The sequence below is a fragment of the Centroberyx gerrardi genome, chromosome 15, assembly GCF_048128805.1.
Source record: "Centroberyx gerrardi isolate f3 chromosome 15, fCenGer3.hap1.cur.20231027, whole genome shotgun sequence".
NCBI classification, from domain to species: domain Eukaryota; kingdom Metazoa; phylum Chordata; class Actinopteri; order Beryciformes; family Berycidae; genus Centroberyx; species Centroberyx gerrardi.
The window spans coordinates 17963834-17985969 of NC_136011.1; the positions used below are offsets into that span (position 1 = coordinate 17963834).

The following is a 22136-nucleotide window of genomic DNA, read 5'->3' on the forward strand; positions in this document are numbered from 1 at the left end:
CACGAGCAAAAAAAAAGGAGGGTGCTTACAGTGCACTTCAGAGTGCGCCTGCCTTAAATGGGACCCCTTGTGGCTGTGTCACAGCTCCCTTCGTTAGGGGGCTGACTGTAGCCTGTAGTCACCACAGGCATCATTAGCCCTCTGTGAAACCACAGACTGAGTCTCATTCTTCATCTGCCTGTCTGCTGCCTCAACATCTATGCTGGAATGGTGCTCCTATGGCAGAGTAAGTGAGTCCAGCAGCACGGCAGACATCCGCACCGAGCTGATAGGATAAGAAATTCAAAAATGCAGCACAGTTCAAATGTATTCAGCGAGTAGGCCAATTGAATTGGTTCTGTAAAGGTTAGAGTCGAGGTTATTTTTGGAGGGTGGATTATTAGGCTACCTGGGCTGTGCAGAAGAGGAATAACTGTGGGCAAGTGAGGGTCACTCTGGAACTGCGCTAGAAAGTGAGGAGAATCACGGATTTAGTAAAGAAACCAAAAATGAGCGAACTGCCAGTGTTACAATAGGTCAGTGTGAAGGAATGAGAGAGAAAGTATTGCAGGACACATTAAATTCCAACAACTGATTTTTTTTTGGAACACGCAGCACCATGGCTGCCCTCTTCGTATGGTCTCTCTGAGAAAGAATAATTCATGTCAAAGGGATCAAGCGGGGTTACGATGAAAATGAAATAATATATAAACATTTAAGTTATAGATTAAATGTGCAGGAAGAATTCAAGGTTGAAATGTTGATTTCTGTTTCCCGTTCTGTACTGCCCTCTAATGGAAAACACTACTCAGAAATAAAGGAAGGAGCTCTGACATACTGTATTGGAGTGAAGAGAGAAGACATACAGCATAATTAATTTGGAGATTGGAGCTGAACAGAAAGAAAACTATCCATGAAACCAATTTTAAAATTAGATATAATTAAAATGCTGACCAGGTAAGATTTGACATAATGAGATGTATTTATTTCAATAATTACAGTATAACAAAAACACAGTATATAATGCACACAGCGTCACACTCTAGGTGAATTATAAGGCAAGAGCAAACAATGAGATCTAAATGAAGACAAAACAAATGCCTCACAACAAAGCTTTGTAGCAGTAAAATTCAGAGCCTTTATCACTGGATGTTGAACAAAGCATTCACTTGGCAGGAAATTAAATAACCAGCGAGAGGTACAAAGACTAATTCTGCTTAGGAAAAAAAAAAAAAAAAAAAAAAAAAAAACAACAACAGTGCAAGAGACATATTTTTAAGGGAATAATAATTCTTTAGAAAAACCATTCCAGCAATATCTGGCAAACGGAACTGAGACCCACGGGAGCATATGTTTGTAATTCCTACTGTTCTCTGTTTAAGTTATTTTTGTACATTCTAATTCTGCAACAACTCTGTATCACATTAACTATGCAGCATCTCTATTCTTAGATTTAAAAAAAAGGAGTATAAACTGAATATTTACAAGTAGCTCCAGTTGTTCCACAGTGTGTGCCAAGCACGCTAAACTTTATGGCCCTGTTTTGTGCAATAAAAAAACTGGCCTTGTGTGTGTGTGTGTATGTGTGTGTGTATGTGTGTGTGTGTGTGTACTGAATGAAGGACAGTTGGGCTCTGTCATGCTTTAGCCTTCCCCTCTCTGCCTCTCATGGGTGAGCAGCCATTGTTTGAGATGGTCGCCCTTGCCGCCCATGTACGGCCCACTCTGTCCACTGCTAGAAATGACTCGGTGGCAGGGGATGAGCAGAGGAACCTGGCAAAGAGAGAAAGTAATTCAATTGTAAAGGCAAAAAGAAAAAATGTGCCGGTATTGCAAATATTACACAAACACGGGTCCAGATACATACAGGACCACTTGTGAAATGCTTATCTATCTCTGTTTCTTCTTAAAGGAACAATTATTAATTTACATCACAGCGTAGAAAATCCCCCAAAAATGAGATTGGAGCTCTATGACTGGCAGTTTGTGACTGAACCCATATGGCTTTTGCAATATTTGTAAAGATTTACATAAAATAGACATAAAATACATAAAATAGCATTCTGATTTGCAATTGAATAAGCAGGTTGCAAAAAGTTTATTTGCAGTCTACAAGTCCTAAAATTCAAGAATAATTTCAAAACGAATCAATGCATACTGATACCACCTAACTATGATGTCTTAGTAGATTAATGATAAGTGAATAAAAAAACAATGCAGATTGGGGCTTTAAAAATCAACTGTTTTACATGTTGATATTCTCAGGTTGACGTTCATTGTCAGAGCAACGATCTGTTTGAGGCCTTGATACTAGAAATGTATTATGTATGGAAGAATCCCAGATTTACCACATAAATGTTATGACATAAAAGCAACCAACGTGTATGAAAATGTGAATCTGCACATTTTTTTTTTTGCTTTTTATGTTCATACACTACTTGAAAAAAAAATGCCATGCCAGAAGTGTCTGGTTTGATCCTGCACAAATCCACATTCAGGGTGATAGCTCAGTCTTTGGGTATAAATGTTTTTTACTCTTTAATAGTGTAAAGCAAAGAAGCAATCAAAAATTAATGGGCAAAAACACCAGCAGGATGAATATTCAATCGAGAGGGTGTCAACATTAAGATCTGATAACCCTGTGATCATTAAAAAGAGGAAGTCGGTGGAGCGTTTACTCTTGTTGCAGACGACTGCCAGGGGGGTCCCGAGTTCTTTGTAAACTAAATGGCTGGAGAAAGATTAAACAAGCAAGCCTAAAACACTTCGATCATTGTGAATACAGAACAAGAATAGTGGCAACGGTTTGAGTGCATTACAGCAATTATTTCTTTCAAAATATTCTAAATGTTGCCCTCATCATTGTACAATTGCTGTGCTTGTGCTTGTTACAGTGCAAAACATCACAACTATCACTGTATTGTATTGTAACTACACGGTTCCAATTTAACCGAGCGAGTCCAGAATTGACTGTTGATGGCTGCACCTCTAGCCTTTTATAAAAGTTGGACATCCAGTGTGTTTCAGTTCAAATCCATCATTAAACCCACTCCCATATCAACAGCAATAAAACTTTCCGAGCCCCAGATTAACCTTGCAGACAGAGAAATACTGCTCGAGTATTCGGATCAATACTGTTCCCCGGGTTTGGAGGGAGAGCAGGGTACCCTCAAGGCCTTCGGATCTGCCTCTTCACTTGGGGGGAAAAGAGCACTACACTAGGCTTATCAATACTCAAATCCTGGTGAAGAAGAAGTGCCACAGAGAGGCGAGGATCGATTGAGCACACTGAGCTTTTCACAGCTGAAGCCCAAGTGTAGCAGCGCTACTGACAAGTAATTGACACTGACAATCTGACTCTGGATCTGTATCAGGAGCTGAGGGCTCAGGCTCCCAGCCTCCCTGACGAATGGAAAGAAATGTCTGTAAAACATGAGCCTGAGAAATATTATACATCCATCCAGAAGCGATGCCATTGGCTAATGTAATCTATAAAGTACAGTGTAAAGTTTATCATTAAAATACAGTCACCTATAAATTGCTGTATTACGGTTTATCTCCTGTATATACTCTATTATAAATTCCTTCCTTCCAATGGGGTGTATATATGTTTATTTAAATCACAAAAATACTGTCAGAGGAAAAAAACGGTACTAACATCTCACTGGTTCCATTCCTGTAGAAGTGCTGTGCTTTGCCTCACACAGCACACCGGTGGTGCCCACAGCACTACATGGGCAGAGCTAAACGGGCTTTGATCAAAGGGTTTGATCAAAAGAAGACACACCGCTTGCCCTCTAGCCCTCCATTTTGTACACAGTGGAATCATGGGCAAAATGATGCAGGCCAGGTTTCCTACAAGAACCAGAGATTTGGAGCTAACATCTACAGTAAGACTCAGAACAAAAGGGATGGGCTCAAAATTGTTTAGTATATTTTCCCTTCTCAAATATTTTCATATATTTAGTTACTGCAGAGGAAAACTCCAATGTCCAAATCTGAAATTTTTGAGTACATCATTACTGAGTTTTATAGGTATTAACTGGGCTGAAAATCATACTGTATATTTTCACTGCTCGCATATTTTCAATGTGAAGTGTTTATTTCACTATCACATATGTTTAACTGCACCGACAGTATAGATTAGATATCACATCCTTGAGGGCTCTTATTTAGTTATTGCAGACGAAAACTCAGATATCCAAATCTGAAATATTTGAGTACTTAATTACTGGGTTTTATAGGTATAGGTATTTTATAGGTATAAAGGTTTATACCAAACTTTCATATCCAACATCTAACATAAAATACAGATCTTGATTAATCCAATGTTTATAAACAATGCAAACGTAAAACTTGAAAATCAACTCATGTTTAGATATTAAATACTTATGTGAAGAGTTCACTTAATCTATACAAGATTGAAAAATGTTAATGTCTGATGCCATGTTTTCTCCTGTCGGACTACTTTTTTAATTGCTTTTTGATTTCCCCTATTAACTTACCAATTAACTTAATATAAACCATTATGTCCACACACAAAACGTAAGGTCAGATGCAACAGCCATCAAAATCAAGTAACAAAACAAAAACTATTACCTTCCCTATCTGAGAAAATAAAGTAAGTAAGCGAGAAGCCTGTCAATCAATGTCAGCTGAACTCACCGGGTTCCTCCTCATGGCCCCTCCCACTGCTCGTACCGCCCTGGGGTTTCCCGCCATCTCAGCGAGACGTTTGTACGAGACCGTTTCTCCAAACTTCACATCCCTCAGAAGTATCTGCAACACGCGGCTGGTGAACGCATCTATGCCAGAAAGCAGAGGACAGAGAGAGAGAGAGAGAGAGGGGGAAGGAGAGAACAGAGGAAGAGAAAGCAGTCCCTCATTTAATCAATCATACGCAGACAACTGATTGAGTGGCTGATGACAACAAGGCAAACTGTGAAGCACAACATGGACATACTCCCTTGAAATAAACTACAGTGTTTTGAATTAAAATCAAGTTTGAGACATCAACAAATGAATATATATACAATAGTTTTGATTTTTTTTTATAATGATGTTTCTGAGATCCAGTTCCTTATCAGAATGACTTGAACACAAGGCTGTCCGACTCCCTCTTTTTCCTCACAGCACTCATTAAACGACTAAATACATAATAAAATTCCTCAATTTGACCTTAGAAATGGCATTAACATGGTACAGTAGCTGAAGTGAGAATATTATTTCTATAGCAGAAAAATCTAGGTTATGCTTTGAAAGGTCACAGCTAAAATTAAAAAAGTTCGCTCCTTCATTTAAAAGGATTAAGAGAGGCCAAAACGACTGCAAATCTGCTCCAGATTTTTAATAATAATAATTTGAATGTTGCACACCATTTGTGGCAGTGGGATGACTTTGAGGTTAATCAGACCAATTTGTCCTTTTAATTGCTTTCTATTCAGAGTAGATTCATTATATCATCTTCACTTAAATGGTGGAATTCTTCAAATCATCCGCAGCTTAACCGACCACATTAACGGCTTTGATTTCATTAGCACTTTAGCAGTAGCATTATCTTTTTCTGGATTACCAGGCAGTGACTGAGAGGCATGTTTGTACAGCTCTGATTGCTAAGAAAAGGAAACGTATTTGAAGCGAACGTCTCTAAACCTTAGACACCCAATGCACTGCACTTGTGTAGCAAGCGAACAACACTTTTGCACAGTGAACAAGATGGGGAACAATAGTCTCGTTATCAAGAGGGGGTGAAATTCTTCTAGTATATACATGTACTCAGTCATGAAAATTCAATTAGTGATCTCCCATTCTCTCTCATTTATATGGTCTAAGAGAGCACATGACAAGTGATCTATGTGAAATCCCTCTAAATTGGCATTGTGTGAAAACATGTCACACCCCTGTCTCTCTTCTACAGAGTGAACATCCTTTGCTCCCCAGGCTCCCTCGCTACCTTATAGTCACTCTCCGCTACACAAAGCCACGCGAACAAGGCAATTTGCCTAAACTGGGGGGAATAAGTGTAAAACCTAAAGGGGATAGATTTGATTGATGCGCACCCATGTGAGTTCTTTGTCTTGAACAAGGCCCGTAGGTACTGTTTAATAATTTTTCAGGTAATAATCACGCTGTCAACGAGATGACGGGTTCTTACGCAGACAGACTTAATGTTATGAGGAGATAAGATACACCCCTGAAATTTCTTTTATGCATTATTCTCCCTCATAAAGCATGGATTTGGCCACATGATGTGTGTGGTACATATTGATGTCGCTGTGTCGCTGGTGGGTAAATGACAACATGCCCAGACTATGGGTATGACAAATCCCTGTTGATGCAAACATTATTGACAAACAGCAAAAGTCAATGTCACACCGGCAGACACTGAATTTTTACCTACAAGCAGGCCGAGCAACAAGCTACAATACTGTATATATCTTATACAAATCCTGAGCAGTTTTTTCTCTTACAAGTCTTCGGATCTCCAGCGGTTCTGGACAAAAACAAGTGTCTGCGGTTTTATCCAGGAGTACAGAGGTTAAAGAACTTTGCCCTCATCAGCGTTAGTGACAGGGATTCCATGCGGGTCACTTGAGGTGACCAGCAATGATTTGGAGAGCAGTCCCCTAGCCCCATACTTCATAAAGAGCCTAATATGGTGTGTCTGGGGTCAGGACCCTCTTTAGATAGGGGTGCAGCGGTGTCAATTGTTTAAATAAAAGTTGAGAGGAACCACTTACATGTTTACAGACATCCCATAATTATGTCACAGGTCATTACCTGCCATGAGGCCAGGTGATGGGGGCCACTGCCGAGGCCGGATTGACCCAAACTAAAATCGAATGGATCTTATGATTACGAAGATATTGACATATATGATTGATTTGCTCATAATTTTGTATAGAAGACCAATTTGGAAATAAAAAAAAAAATAATAAAAAGATAAAAAAAATAAATTGAATTCCGCTGGCCTCGCTAATGATATAGTATGATTTGGAGAGATGACTTCCAGCTGACAGTCACCTCATACATGGTTGTGAGAATAAAAAGACAATAGTGGAAATGCAGCTACCTCATTATCCTTTGTGTCTAATGGGAGGGAAGACTTTGACTCCCAGTCAAAGTGTCTCTTGAGTCTTGAGGGATCCATACTTTTGAAGGCTGACGGGGTGCTGATGATTCTCTGATTATTCGATATTCTGAAAACGTTCATTTCCCTAATTCCTCTCCACATCACAGGGGCGAGTCCTGGTGAGTGTCTCATCTCACCCTGCGCTGTGCACAGAGGGAGGTTCAGGCTCCTGCAGGAACACAGTCATTTGGGCTTTGAAGAGCGCCCTTCCCCCCCTTTGCCTGGCCCCCTCCCCACACATTCCCTGTGCCGCTTACCGAGACTAAGATCCTCTCGTCTGTTACATATGGATGTATAATTAATGAGATAAGAATATGCATCGTTTTAAGAACCCACGATGGTGTCTGTGTTTTTCTGAGGAGGCGAATGTGAGCGCACGCACACGCACACACACACACAGGAGCACAGCACACGCACACACACACACTCACCGTTCCTCTACCTCTGACGACCAAACTTGCATGTGATGTTGTTGCGCATGACAGTCCGGGTATAGAAAAGTGCGCCTCACATCTCCTTTCATGTCACCTCTGTTGCTCGGCTATATCGTGACAGCTAATATGAAAAGTGGCTTGTTTTGTCAGAAACGTGTAAATAAACATGGCAACACTTCAAGTGAAGGTCACAACTCAATATTACATGACAAGTGCTGTGAGAGCGCTGTCGCATTCAGGTTCTCCCACAAGATAACTGAGCAAACAAAAGTTGGTTGTCATAGATTGTAATGACCTGATTAAACTTGTATTTTTTTCCCATGCAGGCACCGGCTGCATGAATAGACTGACTAGGAATTTGTGCAGCAGTGAGGGAAAACCTAATCCTTAATATTTGTGAATCAACAACAAAAAAAAAAAATCTCTATTTTCTTCCCTCAAAAGACGAATACTCTTGATGCTCACATTTAACATTTTTATACTGGCATGGCCTATGGTTCTGACTACTGAGAGCAATCCAACCCTAAACCCTGTATTTACTGAGCCCCAAAACAACAGGCGAGGGAGAGGGGTGGAACGCAGCACAATCACCTATTCAGATCAGGTACTAATGAAGAATTCCATCTATCCTGAAATTTAATTAAAACCCCAAAGACTTCAGATGAGATGCGATTTGAAAGAGCCTGGGGCTGGTACACAAGCACTTGGTGGCGAAGGGAATCACACTGAAAGTTGATATCGTAATTGGTCCTGATGTATTTCTGCATTGCCTTTGCGGGAGCGTGGGACTCATAGCTGTATACAGGGTCTCAATGGAGTACCTGCTCATTGAAAATGCCATCACTCAAGCACTGCAGATCTGCATGAAATTAGAGAGCAACTAAGACCTGATTGCAGGGGAAGAGAAGCACAATTGTTAAATGCATATATTAGAGTTATTTTTCAGTGTAGGTGTGCTTTCCCCTCTAAATGAGTTCTGAAAAATTTAAAGTTAAAATGCAATAAGCGTTTCGGTGTAATGAAGAAATAGCCTGTAATTGTTTTGAAAACGGTGTGAACTCTGGAAGTTTATGATTTTGAAAATGAGTTGTAGGCCTGCGTTACTGCTTGTTTCCTTGACCCAAAAAATGCAAGGGTAGCTAATAATTAATTCCTCAAATTTCCCTCAATGCCCTCAATTATACACTCTAGTGTCACAAGTACCAGTTGAAAGGACACTAATTGTCCGTTTTTGGGGTTCTTTCATTTTACTTGCCGTAGGTGACTGGTCAAGCCAACAATAAGCTCATTCAAACTTTACTACCATTCACATGTTCTCATTAAAAAAAAAGCTTCCTGTCTGAAAATGTCAAGAGTGGAATTCGATCAGTTTCAAAGAATGTGCCAAGAATCATGGAAAAGCTTGCCAAGACTAACACGCGTGGTAAGAGCTGCCACAGATTACTGAACCAAGTTACAGCTCTGTGTTCTGTTCTCTCTCTTTCGCTCGCTCGCTCACCCACTCGCTCGCTTTTCCCCGCTCTCGCTCGCCCAGCCTCTCCTTCCCCTCTCGCGCGCTCTCTCCCTCAGCCATAAAATACTTCATTATAACACAGTGAGCCAGTGAGTGTAAGTGATGTAACTGACAATTAAGAGTGAAAGCCTGATCCCAGTCATGGCTCTGCAAATATTTATCCATGACAGACCTCCTTGCAGGGCGGGGTGGTGAAAGGCAGGGAGCGGGAGACTCCCAATGGTCCGCGGCTCACTGAAGTACGCCTGGAGCCATTCAACGCAGCGCTGCAACTCAGGGCTCATTTCTGCCGGGCTATCGTTGACCACACAGCTCAAGGGGGCCTCGTCACTCCTGCGAGGGATATAACGCGGGTTGGGGAGGTGGGGTGGGGATCAGAGAAGTAATCATAATAAAGAATTCTTGGTTGAACAGTGCTAAAATATGTCACAAGAGTGTAATAACATGCCATGAGTGACACAGATGCAAGATGACATAATTTGCTGAGTGAAACAAGAGGTGTTAATCAAGACGTGTTTAAAATCAGAAGTTATACATTTAGGCATGGCTCATGTCACGGCGCTGTGACAAGTTTCAGAGCTGTGAAAGATAGAAAGAAGTTCAAGAAAATATAACAACAGTAATCCTGACATTTGTTACAGTAGATCTATTTATATGAAGTATGGTGTGATAAAGTATGAAAGAAAACATTGTCAGGTCATCAGAAATGGTGTTAACATATTACTTCAAACAACTTTGAGGAACCAGAACCAGTTTTTGAAAAACTGTTTTCAAAAGTCTTGCAGCTGTTACAGAAAAGTTAAAAGCAAAGCGTAACAACAGTTTCAACTCTGCTTGGGTCTAGTTTATAGTTCATGACGAGAATAAATGGATTTTTTTTGGCCAGAGTGGTGCCAGCCAGCAAAGAACTGCACTTGGACGTGCATCTTAGCATGAGTAGATGCTTGGAGGAATTTGCCGATGGTTGAGTTGGCATCACTTAACAGCTGAATTTCTCTCCGCTGCTGACCACCCCCCAGGTCAATGCAAGCAGACTGACCCATATTTGACACTTAAAGACCCTACTGGGAAGGTCCTCTCTTAGCATGTGCATTACTGTAAAGTGGACCTCAAGCTGTGTTGTGGATCTAAAGCAGGCCGCCAATTCCATTAACTGGTGTACAGGACTTATAAATAAATAATATCACCATTTAAGTGCCCTTTTTTCAAAATTGGCTTATCCTGTATGGTATTAATAATAGACATTTACTTTGTTAAACACACAGACCGTCTCTCTCCTCCTTGCCTTAATACATTCAGTCAACATGGCCCTAAGTGTTTTTACACTTCTGCAGGTCACAGTTTGAGCAACATTTTATATTGGACATGTGAAGCTGAGGTTTACTGGAGTGTTATGACTGAGCAGGTCAGTTTTTCAGGGAACCACTCCGCCCGCTAGTTTGTGGCTGTGTGATGGAAATCTCCTGGGTGCCGTTTAACAGTGGGTGTAAATACAGTAAAAGGTGTAAATACTCTCATTTCTAAATAAACCACACAGCAGTTTATAGTTGAGTGGTGAAAACTCGGAAACCCACCAGCGGTCCTGTGCTGAGACCCGCTCAAACAATGGCCATGGCTCATGGCAATCTCTGTCGGCATGGGTGAGTGCCCAGCCAGCCCCTACTTGTCATTGTCTCTCCTTTCTATCCCCCCCTCCCTCTCTCCTCCCCCAGCTCTCCCTCCTCATTTCCCCCTCTCTATTTCTCTATCCTCCCACTCCAGCTCTTTTGGCTCCCCACCACCTACCCCCCCCCCCCCCCCCCCCCCTCACACCCTCACCCACCATCCCCCCACCTCTCTTTCTCTCAGCAAGGATCTTCAGGCCACTGTTCCCTCTCTACACCCCCCCCTCCCACCACCCCCCTCCACCACCACCTCTACCCCTCCACACCCCCTCTTTCTCTCTGAGAGGATGTTCCAGCCGCTGCACACTGACAGCTCGGGGATATTGTGTGTGGAAATGTTCCTGTTGGACCCGCAGGCCCTTACAATCTACCGGACAAAGGGTAGAGCACCTTTGCTTAAGGCTTGGCACCTTTGACCTCCAACTCACACTTCAGACTTGTCACTGTGGCTAATTTTCCTCCCCTCAGTCCTCCGTTATGGATGCTCCCACTTTAAAGGTGTTTGAGTGATACAACATTGACAGTAGTAAAAGTTAATGCAATGCAGTACATGTTATGGCCAGTAAACAACGCAAAAAAAATGGAACAACATCAGTTTCGCTGAAGTCTGTCACCACTGGCTGCAACGGGGGGATTGTTTTTAAAGAGCAGTTGGGCAGCGGAGGTTTAGCTCCTGCATTGGCAATGTTTCCAGTGTTGCTGCAATGAAGCACAAATCAACCTGCATCATATGATCTTTATAGAAACCAAATTGGCAGATTAGAAATTGTGCCCTTGAAGTGAGAGATTAGAGATGTCTAATAAATGTCAGTCCAATTACAATAAAACTCTCAAAGGAGAGGCAATCTTCATATTGTCTTGAGATGATTGCAATGCTATGTGATTTTTCCCTGTGTGTGAAAAACAGCAATTATAAACAATATCAATCATAAACAGTATTTTTTTTAAATGTGTTGAATAATTGTGTTTCACTAAATGATAAAGAAAAATATGTTTTTTTACTAACCTATCTTCTGACTGGTTAGAATAATACTATTTTCATTATCCTGTAGGCATTCAGTATTTTATCACAGGTAAGGAAATAAGAAACTAATTCTAAACTAGGTAGCATTTGCTGCAGTAAAAAGAATATTTCCCTTGATAGAAGATTGTGATTTGAGAAAATTTCTAATATTGTGCTCCTGTCACAATCAATTTCCAATTACCATAAATCATTGCTGTGTAAAGTGGGAGTCATTTGGAGTTGTACCTATTTTCTAACTCTAATATAAAGAATGAATTGAGCATTTCTATAACTGTTCGGGGGTTATTTCATTCATCCTGGAAGAAACAATCAAAAGAGACAAAAGGAAATGGAGATGAGCAATGCTGTATATGAAAAAAAAAGAAAAAGAAAAAAAAAAGCTGACATTCATTTTGTCAATTTCTTTTGGCATATTCCGTGTCTCTAGTTGCACAATTCTTCAGTAAGACTTTTTCTATCAACTTCAGACATAAGAATGAAACAGGTTAACCACAAGATCTAATTGAAAGGAATCATAGCAATCTGGCGAAGGGTGTAATGGTATGGTGCACAAAAAGGGGAAAAACTCAGAACTCATGCCTCCATCCTGTGAAGCGTGATGGCGCTCATCCTGACTCGATCGGCTGTCACTTTTGACACTGCCTGCCAGAGTTCTCCTTCACCGATCATGGGTAACATGGCGGGTCAGAGGATGAAATAGAAAAGGCCAAGACCAGTCCAATATTTTCCTCAGCCTTATAGCCACAGATACTTAACTCAGAGACGTCAAAGACTCAAGAGAGCATGAAAAAAGCCTAAAATGACTGTCTAAAAAGGGAAAAAAATACAGCATGTCTCTATGAATGTCAAGATCCTGATGGTCTCTGAGCCAAAGGCTGTGATACAATTGTAAGCCACTTGCTCAATGCAGCTCGTTCAACCATTTGAAGATCATTCAGATGCCTATCTAGCTACTGCAGCACTAAAGTCGAGAGCTTTTGGAGTGGTAAGCTGTAAGGAATGCTTCCTATTCCGTTCTGCAGCGCCCCGTTCTGTGTTCCCGTATTTCAGAATAAAAACAACAGGGGCCAGATTAACTGCTCTCTAGACATCCAACAACTCTTATTAGCGAATGTCCACCAAAGAGGCCACAACACTCAATCCAATACATAAAGGTGGTGGTAAAATACTGCAGAGTAGGCAACAAAGCACACAACAATTAGGTCTTCTCCCAACTGGCTAGCCACAGGAGTCAGTGAAGGCATGTATTACGAGAGCCTTAACTCTTACTCCATTATGTAGTGTATCCACACCCCGACGCAGCAATGTTTATCTACAACAGACTACTGAGCAGTTTCAAATAGCGTTTTTAGCCTCTATTCTCAAGTGCCACAGTAAGAGATTCCAATTACTCGAATGGTAAGGAGCCAGTGAGGGAGGCATAAAGTACATTAGGGATCCCCTGTAACTGCAGGGACCTTTTAGAGCCTCGACTGAAGAGGGCCGAGAGACTGGGGGGACAGTGACCCTGCATGGATAGCCTCTGTCAAAATTTGACCACGTCAAGCACAAAGGCATTATGGGAATCCAGTGTCACCAAGTCCTAATTACTGTCTGTGTTCAGAGCAAATTACTGCCTTGTTCCTCTGATTAGCGAGGAGGCTAATCTTCACCTGTGTACGCCAGCACTGCTGAGGGCCCTTGAGTGTTAGCGCTTCGTCTTCTGTAATTTATTTTTAAATCAGTGCCCGCTCCCAAGAGTTTTGAGTGTTTTGTTGTGAACCGCTTACCATGATCCCCACCACCGCCCCCTCACCCCTAAATCCTTGACTAAATCCTTGTTTGGTGCCGCAGGAAGATAAGCAAGAACAACACTTGGGCATAATTGACTCGTACTCCTCTCCAAGATGTCAGAGCGGAATCATCTCTCTGCATATTGCCTTAGTATGTAACACACTGTACACTTCTGCATGTTGCAGATATAGAATCCAATCAAGTTCTGAAACAAACTAGCACAACCCCTCACGCTGTAAACTTCTCGGCAGACGGCGGAAAAAATGCAGTAGCTGCTTTTAGCTGCCTCTCTACTCCGAGAGGCATCGCCCGCTCGACGCTCATCATCACCCTGGAGGTTCCGTTTCAGAAATCACAACATTTGCAAATTTTCATCTGAGGAATGAGTGAATGTCAGTGTCTCGTCTGCGTGGGGCGGTTTACAGGTAGTGTGTTACACAGGTGTTGGTTTACACAGGAAATGGCACATGCAGCCTGATTGGGACGGTCCCGGGAGACGGAGGCATAAACATAGAGCACAGATGGGTCCAAGGGCCAGTGGGAGCAGCACCTTAATGAATACGCAGCTGAGTACTACACTTCACAACATGCAAAACACAATCCTAAGGCCGCAGTAAAAAATAGCACAAAAATCATCTGAATATCATTGCACAATGAATAATTCATATCATTTCTAAAGGGACTATGTCAAAAACTCTCCCCCTACTTTATTGATGATTGCATTCAATGTCTCGGCATTTGTATGACATAGCACTTTAGTTACAACTGCTACAGTTTAGTTACAATCGGAAGCAGTTTATTTAGGGCATAACTGTGTCCATATATATATATATCAAAACAATATCAAAATAAAGCACATCTAAATTAATTAAAATTATGCCTTCAACTGAATACAAGAGAGTGAGAGACAGAGAGAGAGAGAGAGAGAGAGAGAGAGAAATGGGAAAAAAAAAAAGAGGGAAATAAGTTGTTGATGTGGTTCCCGGTGTGTGAGCACATCACGTAAACAGGCCCCTGAACAGGAAACACATTTACCATACTGCAATTCAGTGTGAACCAGGACATTGATTCACAACGCTACGTGAGTGTGAGAAAACGATAAATGCATCACCTCAGATATTTCACACTAGTGTTGGTAGTGTGTAAAAGCTGTTGTGACAGCTTGGGTATTAGGGCTAGATAGATGGAAAATGGCTGGCTGCTTATGAATGCCAATGTGACTGGGGTGACGGGTTCGACACAAAAACACTCCACCTCAGAACAATTAGGCTGTTCTCAGGCCCCATCCAGTGTTGTCAGTGATAATGGAAAGCTGTGAGGATAACTGGTGATAAATAGACTTTAACACCCTCCTTCTTAAGAGCAATGCAGTCCTGCAGTCCTCTCATATGCTTAACTAATCATGACCATGGCCAGCAAATTCATACAAAAGACTAATTACTGTTGTACTTCACTTCAGTCTCAAAGGCCTCTTATATAAGGACTTGGGGGTTCTCCTGCCTCTTTTCTCCTCTTGATGGGTATTTTTTTACAAGTAGGCCTCATGCTAGACAAAAGCGTTTAAAAATCGGTGATTGCTTTCATCCGCTTTAATTACATTCAGAAATGGCATTTCTGCCACATAATACACCCCTATTGTTTCAGAATTATCTGGCTTGGGGAGTAAAATCTACAATATTTGACGATGCTCCCGAGCTAAATCGCCTCTTGAAATTGAAATATGCTGCCGAAATACAAAATAAAAAGCCAGCCTTTGCTGCTGATATACTGGAAGCTCCTTGGCTTTCTGCAGAATGCTATTATTATGCATATCCAGGTAGAAAGTTAATTAACCCAAAGCTTAAGCTAATTATGGTAGCAGAATGCTATCAACCAAACGCTTTCAGTCAGACAGCTGTCCAGAATTTCATTTGCTAATCATTTGTCTTTTGCCGGAGCATATGGTACATTTCCCCGCTATCACAGGAACAACAAACAGATGAAAATCATTAACTAAAAACAATGTGCAATGTGAAAAATCAGACACAGATTTATAAGGCTTTGTGTCAGAGAAAAAAGGCGGATTTATGGCCTGGGAAATATAATGATAATTTTCGGTTTTAGCCACTTAGGATTTTAGGCAGATCACATGACCCATGTGTGCTGGGAATTCAGATGCACAAATACATTGTTTATATCTATATGCAAATGAGACAGAATGTTTATTGTTTATCCGTGTAATATTAATTACAATTTTCTATAGGAGCATATGCAAAGAGCTTATTCTTAACCATTTTTAGCTTCTAACACATTTTGCGCCTGTTTTTTCCACTACAATATTTTTATGTTGTTAAAAACAGAAATCCCATACCTCTGAATTAAATCAATTATTTTCTGAAAAATGCTTCATGCATTATTTTTTTTCATAAAAACACATCATACTGGCTGTTAAAGAGTGATTGATATCAGCATTGCCTTGCGACATTATCAGGCAATAAAGGCTACTCAGGTTCTAATGCAACATGTCATACACAGGCTCCTGTAGTACATTTCTATTGAGGACCTCACAAGCTAAATTGCTTTTTTCCAGCTCCCCCACATCTCAGCTAGCTTGACAGACAAATTGATCAAAGCATTGTAAAATAATATGCTCACAAAATGTCTCGGGGCAGGAGTCCAGCCCTTTTTTCATTTTTCACCCTAATAAAAAAGTGCTCTATGATTTCCTCTGTATTATGTGTCTGTGCTCTGTGTGAAAGAGGCAAGAAGCATCATATTTCAGATAATAGTAATCTCCTGTAAACAAAATGCGTATCATTTTTCTGTGAACGCTGTGGCCATGCTAAACTAAGGGGGGAAGCTGGTTAACAGGGAGGCTGGTGCGTAGGGCCCCAACAGGGGTTGTTGAGATGTAATGAATTTGTTCATCTGATGGTGCCTTCAGGGCTGTCGTTAGACTGGCAGAGGAGGTTGATTTCAGGAAATGTTCCTAAGATCAGTTAGGAAGCAAAAGGGGCTTGAGACGTTTCTATTAGAAAGAGCTGACGGTCATGGTGTGTAAGCAATGCTTCAAGGGCGTTTATGTAGCTATAATGGCATTTATCAATAACTATCTATCAATGCCATGAATGCTTTTGTTGCTGCTCCTGCTGTTCGGCACCAACCAAGAGTGAATTTTGAAAACACAGAAAGCAAACACAGTCATCTAAGCTTTCAAAGCTTTGACTCACTTCTAGATATCTAGGTCTGCCTGTATGTTATGCATAGACATTATCTGTTGCCTTTACCCAAAATATGCTCTCAGAGATCATTTATCACACTGACTTCCTAAGCCTATATCACACCACATCCAAAGCTGGAAAGAGCCTTGTTTAGTATGTCATAAATAAATCAATGGAAATGGCTGATCTGAACTATTACTGCTACAGGCAGGCTTTTGTGAGATCTACATGTAAAGCCGGTTGCAAAGATAAGCCTATATTTTGTCACTTTATCTCGCCTCCCTTAATGCCTGTTTACATTGCGTTACTCCATATATCTGAGCCGGCTATAGTTTTCCTGTCCTGTGACAATAACATTACATTCAACTGGTCATGATAAAATCTAAACATTTTGTTTAATGATTTCTAGCTCACACCTTTGAGAACATACAGAGAGCAATGTAATCGAAACTACACTTATGACCGACATAGCAAATGATATTAAACTGAGAAATGATCTACTGATGCGAATCATTAAATTCATTTGCATATTCCTACTGAACCTGAACACACAAATTAAACCCTGTTCAGAAGGAGACGGAGAAAGGTGCTTGCGCATGGTTACAGGACATCTTCCATAATCAAAATTCCATATTATTAATTTTCTCACTTCAACTCATTAACAACAAGTGGAATGTTTTTACTGCTTGATGAATTTTAGGAAATAGCAGACAGTCAAGAAGGAAACACATGTTGAGGTATAATATACAAGGTCATTAATGGGTTTCCATAAATTAGAATTTGCCATACATTTTCAAAAGGATAACTTCCTATCCGGGTGCATTTGAAAATGGTTTAATTTCCCAAACCATTCAAGTTTATCAAATGCGAATCTGAGATACATGGATATTTAATTTCAATCTAATCAAAACTAATCTGAGATGTAGGATGTGGACCTGTAAAAATAAGGAATAAGTACTTATTAATGCTGATTTTAATCAGTTCCAATCGCTTCAGTAAAACTGTCAACATTCTCACAATTTTGAGGGATAGGGAGGGCATGAAATGCAATCGCATATTAGATTTCTGAGTGTTGGTTGACACTCAAAACTACTGTGTACAACTTTGGAGAAACATAAATAAACGGGAAAGTACAGACCATGCTCCCCATGGCCTTTGCTGACCCTACAGACTTGAGCTCTAATCAACTCCCTTGTGGATAATAAACAAGTTATTTTTCTGAAATTTCAAATATACTGCAGGAAGAATCACAACCACATGCCATCAGAAATCTAATTTCAAGCCCAACTGTATTCTAGTGCCCCTCATATTTCTAGTGCCTGCTCATATTTGCCCAACTTTCTCCAGGATATTTCTTGTGGGATCTACAAAAATGCCCTGCTTCCGATGAGGAATGGTGGCACTCCATCACGGGAGTGGATTCTGTCTGCCTGTAAATTTCACACCTTTGTTTATCACGTCACCAGCCCGGCTGTTGTACAGTACCTTTCAGCAGGTGCGACATCCATTAGGATCTGGATGGTGTGCACACCATTCTCACATCCACTGACTTGGATCTTCCCCAGGGGGCTCAGCAATGAGATGGTCTTCTGAGTGCACTGGCTCTCCCTCGGCTTCTTCATCTCACTGCCCTGCTAAGGGAGCACAAATTACACTGCGTTCATTGACATATTCATGTGGTAACTTTCAGAATTTCCCACACTATTTGCATTGAATGATCTATTGAAAACCTAGCGGGCCACCGCCAGATGATGAGTTACATATTTGAACACCTAGCCTCCAAACAATGTCATGATTTGACTTGATCCCTACATTACTATCCAATATTTCTTTTGTGCATGGAAAAGAATACGCCTATCTAACCAATAAATCGCCCATTTTTTCCCCCTTTCTGTTCTATATATCACATAAATGAGAAAAACAATGCAGTCTGTTCCCTTGTCTGGTGGGGGATTCCCAAGATAGCTCGACATTATTTTCAATCCGTCATTTTTGGTTGATGGCCGGGATGTTTTTCTAGCATTAAATTTGTTCCTTAGGGTGCAACTCCGATGGGATTCTGGTTTCCAGCCCTTAACAACAGCAAAAACGTGCAGCTTTTCTGACGACTGAGATGGATACTGGCAATAACCAGACAGCAGTTTCTTTTTTATTTTTACTTTGAGGGAAGGAGAGATGATTGACTATGTTATATGTGAGTTTTTGAGAGATGGGGGTTATAATAAATAAAGGTCACATTGATTGTAAGGGTTTCTACCAAGGAATCATTCCTTTCTGGAACTCTGACCTGAAAACTGGCTATAGGCTACCAATACAATAGCCCTATTTTTGGATTTTATTAGACCTCTTAATCCACCAAAATTTAAACAAGCATTTTTTTGCATATATTATTTGTGAGTGTATTTAAACAGAGTCGTTGGTGTTTAGCACTTTCTGGAGGAAAATAACCTCTGCAATATTCAAATTCTAAAAAGGTCCCTTTAGCTCCAATGTTTATTAGCAAAAGAAACATACCAAAAATGTTAAGTTTCAAAATGCACTTAAAACTTAAAGTTATTATACACATAATCCTTTTGTACCAGTTAATCAGTCAATTTGAAAGTGCAAGAAAACCCCAAAAAATAAAGCAAAGCCAGTAGTGGGATGAAGGCGGTGCTGATCACATATTTTATAAAGACAAACAAAGATAATGTGCTATAAAGTAGTAATGCATTTACAGTATTTCATTTGGACTTTAATTTGCACCTCCCACCCCACACACACACGCGCGCACTCGGAGACAAACACACACACATAGCCTACACCACATCTGCCCACTGTAAGCCTATATGGTGTGCAATCACAAATGCGTCTGGTTCAACTTCTAGTTTCTACTCCTGCAGCTCCCACTGTATTCAGTGGGGGGTTTGCCTGAATTTACAATGAAGGCGAGAGTTTGTGAGCCAAACAATGGTACAGTGCACTTTGGATAAGCGCTGAACACAGCGCCTACCATTTAGCAAGGTGGTAATAGACCTAGATAGAATAATGGACTTTGGCAATAATGGCCTCGGCTAATAGTCTACGCTGATTAAAAATAATGCTACCATCTTTTTCTGTTGTTTTCTGTGGAGTAGACGTTTCCCCGACTGGTCTAAGTGACTTCTCCTGATGACCACCGGCCCCTTGAATGTTCCCACGGTGGAGAAGAGCAAATATCCCCACTTTTTATTCATTACACCGACATTCCCAACTCGTCTTGTGCGACGTCAGTGTGGCAGCATCCGCGTCCCCGTCTATCACCTGACTGGTTATCGGTCAAGCCCGCGCGTGACTGATTGAGTGAAAAGCTCACTGCGCAAGTGTGAAAATGCAACACGTGTCGTCTTCAACGAGACAATTTGTGCTCCCGTGGTCGGGAATTTTGTTCAACTGAATTTTGAATGAAGAACATGCAGAGTGAAACGGGTACGAAGGTCGCCGCTGCTGTGCGTGTTGAGTGTGTTTAGTAGTTAAAAAAAACTCTCCTGAACAACTCCTCACGTTATGCGAAAAGGCCCACATGATGAGGTATGGCTGACGTACAGTTTGTACATTAACATCTAAGAAGGCGTCAGGTTTAACATCTGTACAACCTCTGGCCTAAATTCACAACATCAAAAAGATTTGGTTAAAAACAAACAATTAGTAACGTTAGCACTATTAGCGTGTTGGTAATTTTCCCTTTTAAAAAATATAGGCTACCTGTATTTCCTTAACTGCAGATTATGTCCGCTATTTTTAAGACACGTCACACCGTTTATGAAGCCTACAGCTTACAGTGTATGGCATCCGCACGGTATCTGTGAGTTGCCGTCGCCTTCTCTTCCTTTTGCAAAACAATGTGAAGGGAAATCTTTTCCTGTTTCTCCCGACAACGTGGTTGAGGCAGCCAATCACAAGAGGCAAAAGTCCGCTCTCGCTCTGTAATTGGTCAGAAAAGAAGTCTTCGCTCCTCCCCTGGCAGAGACAGAGAGGAGGTTTGTCTAATGCCTTTAGGTCTCAAGTTGGGATTTGGGGTCCTTCAGGGGGTCCCCAGTAAACTGAAGAATAGTAATAGTGGTGATTTAGATATTTGATTTGCTTGGAGTTTTTACAGTATGAAAAAAGTATGATAATGGATATAATTATTGATCATTAATTTCAACCCATCCACTGTTATCTTTCCACCTATAGAAAAGACAGTTACCATTTCTGTATTAAATCACAGACAGCTCTCTCCAGTGACAGCTTCTCAAATGAGCTCTTCAGCTGTTTAGGGGTCCCAAGCAGGAAAAGGTTTGCAAACCTTTGCAGAAGAAAGTATTTTATTGGCTAACAACCAATAAGATCTTATGTGCCAACAATCGATAAAGTCAGTATATTATTATGAACTACACAGAAATCTGTATTAATGCTGTACAAATTACTTTATTGGAGTTTTATCAGTCCATGTAGCTTAAAAGGAGAGAAAGTTGGCATATGTTGCCTGGTGTAGTCATAGGTTTACTTGAAACATTATACTTCACAGTCACATTGACCAAATACGTGGCATCAGTAATCTATTATTTTAGAAGTTTGTTTTGTCCTGTAGCTTTATTTTTACTTGCATGGTGCCTTCAGTTCTTTGCATGCCTCTGTTTGGAATGTGTAGGCCGGCATGGGCCTGTGGCCCACACCCCATCTCAGTGGTGAGGGTGGGAGCGGGGGAGAAAACGCCACCCCTGCAGAGACCATTTTGAAATCTGTGAGGATTTCCGTGCCATCTGGACCCGCTGCCAGTCTGCCCCAGATAGTAAGGGTTGGCAACGGTACCCGACGGTGCAATATGGCTCTCTCTTTAATGAACTACTAACTGTCCCCCGTTTTAATTGATGTGACATTTGAGCCATTTATCTCTGACATTTCAATGAAGGATGATTCTCAGCCTTGCCATTTACTTTTTTGTGCTATTTTCTAAGAGTCATTTGCATTTTGCTGCTCTAAACCTGCTTTTTGTCTCTCATTAGCTAATTAGAGAGGAACATGCACAATTAATAAAAATGAACATAACCTAGTTTGATTTAGGCTTGATGAGGGATAATAAGAAAATCACTGTTTTCTTAATGTTCATCAAAAATGATGTGAAGGGCTACCTGTGGTAAAAGGTGACTTAGGTAAAGCCTTGTAACCTTTACCCACATACCAACATGTAGCCTACAGTGTGGGACAACTTATGTTCACAGCATGGGGAGAATCAAGCTCAATTAATCAGCATATGATTGCAGTAAGCAGCCCCCTCTGCTGGATCTTCTGGGCCATACTGTTTGAAATCATTTTAATACTGCATTTTCAGTGGCCATACAATTATCATATGTTAAGCTCTGGTAGTAATAGTGGATATTTCTGCTGTTTACTTTATTGCATTTAGCAAAGAAAAA

General features: G+C 40.9%; 1 protein-coding gene across 4 annotated transcripts; it reads right to left on the bottom strand.

The window, feature by feature from the left end:
* Positions 1-1201: 1201 nt before the first annotated feature.
* LOC139911238 (methylated-DNA--protein-cysteine methyltransferase) lies at positions 1202-20560 on the bottom strand. Of its 4 annotated transcripts, none has more exons than XM_078288854.1 (5): positions 20518-20560; positions 18205-18353; positions 9231-9391; positions 4645-4784; positions 1202-1752 (listed from the first exon to the last, which is right to left on the bottom strand). In XM_078288854.1, the coding sequence occupies exons 1-5, from the start codon at positions 20527-20529 to the stop codon at positions 1624-1626; spliced, it is 591 nt and encodes a 196-aa protein (XP_078144980.1). In that variant the 5' UTR covers positions 20530-20560; the 3' UTR covers positions 1202-1623. The 4 variants fall into 4 exon arrangements, with proteins under 4 accessions (XP_078144980.1, XP_078144981.1, XP_078144982.1 ...); XM_078288855.1 differs by having other exon boundaries at positions 18205-18350; positions 20518-20552; XM_078288856.1 differs by having other exon boundaries at positions 20443-20523.
* Positions 20561-22136: the final 1576 nt, after the last annotated feature.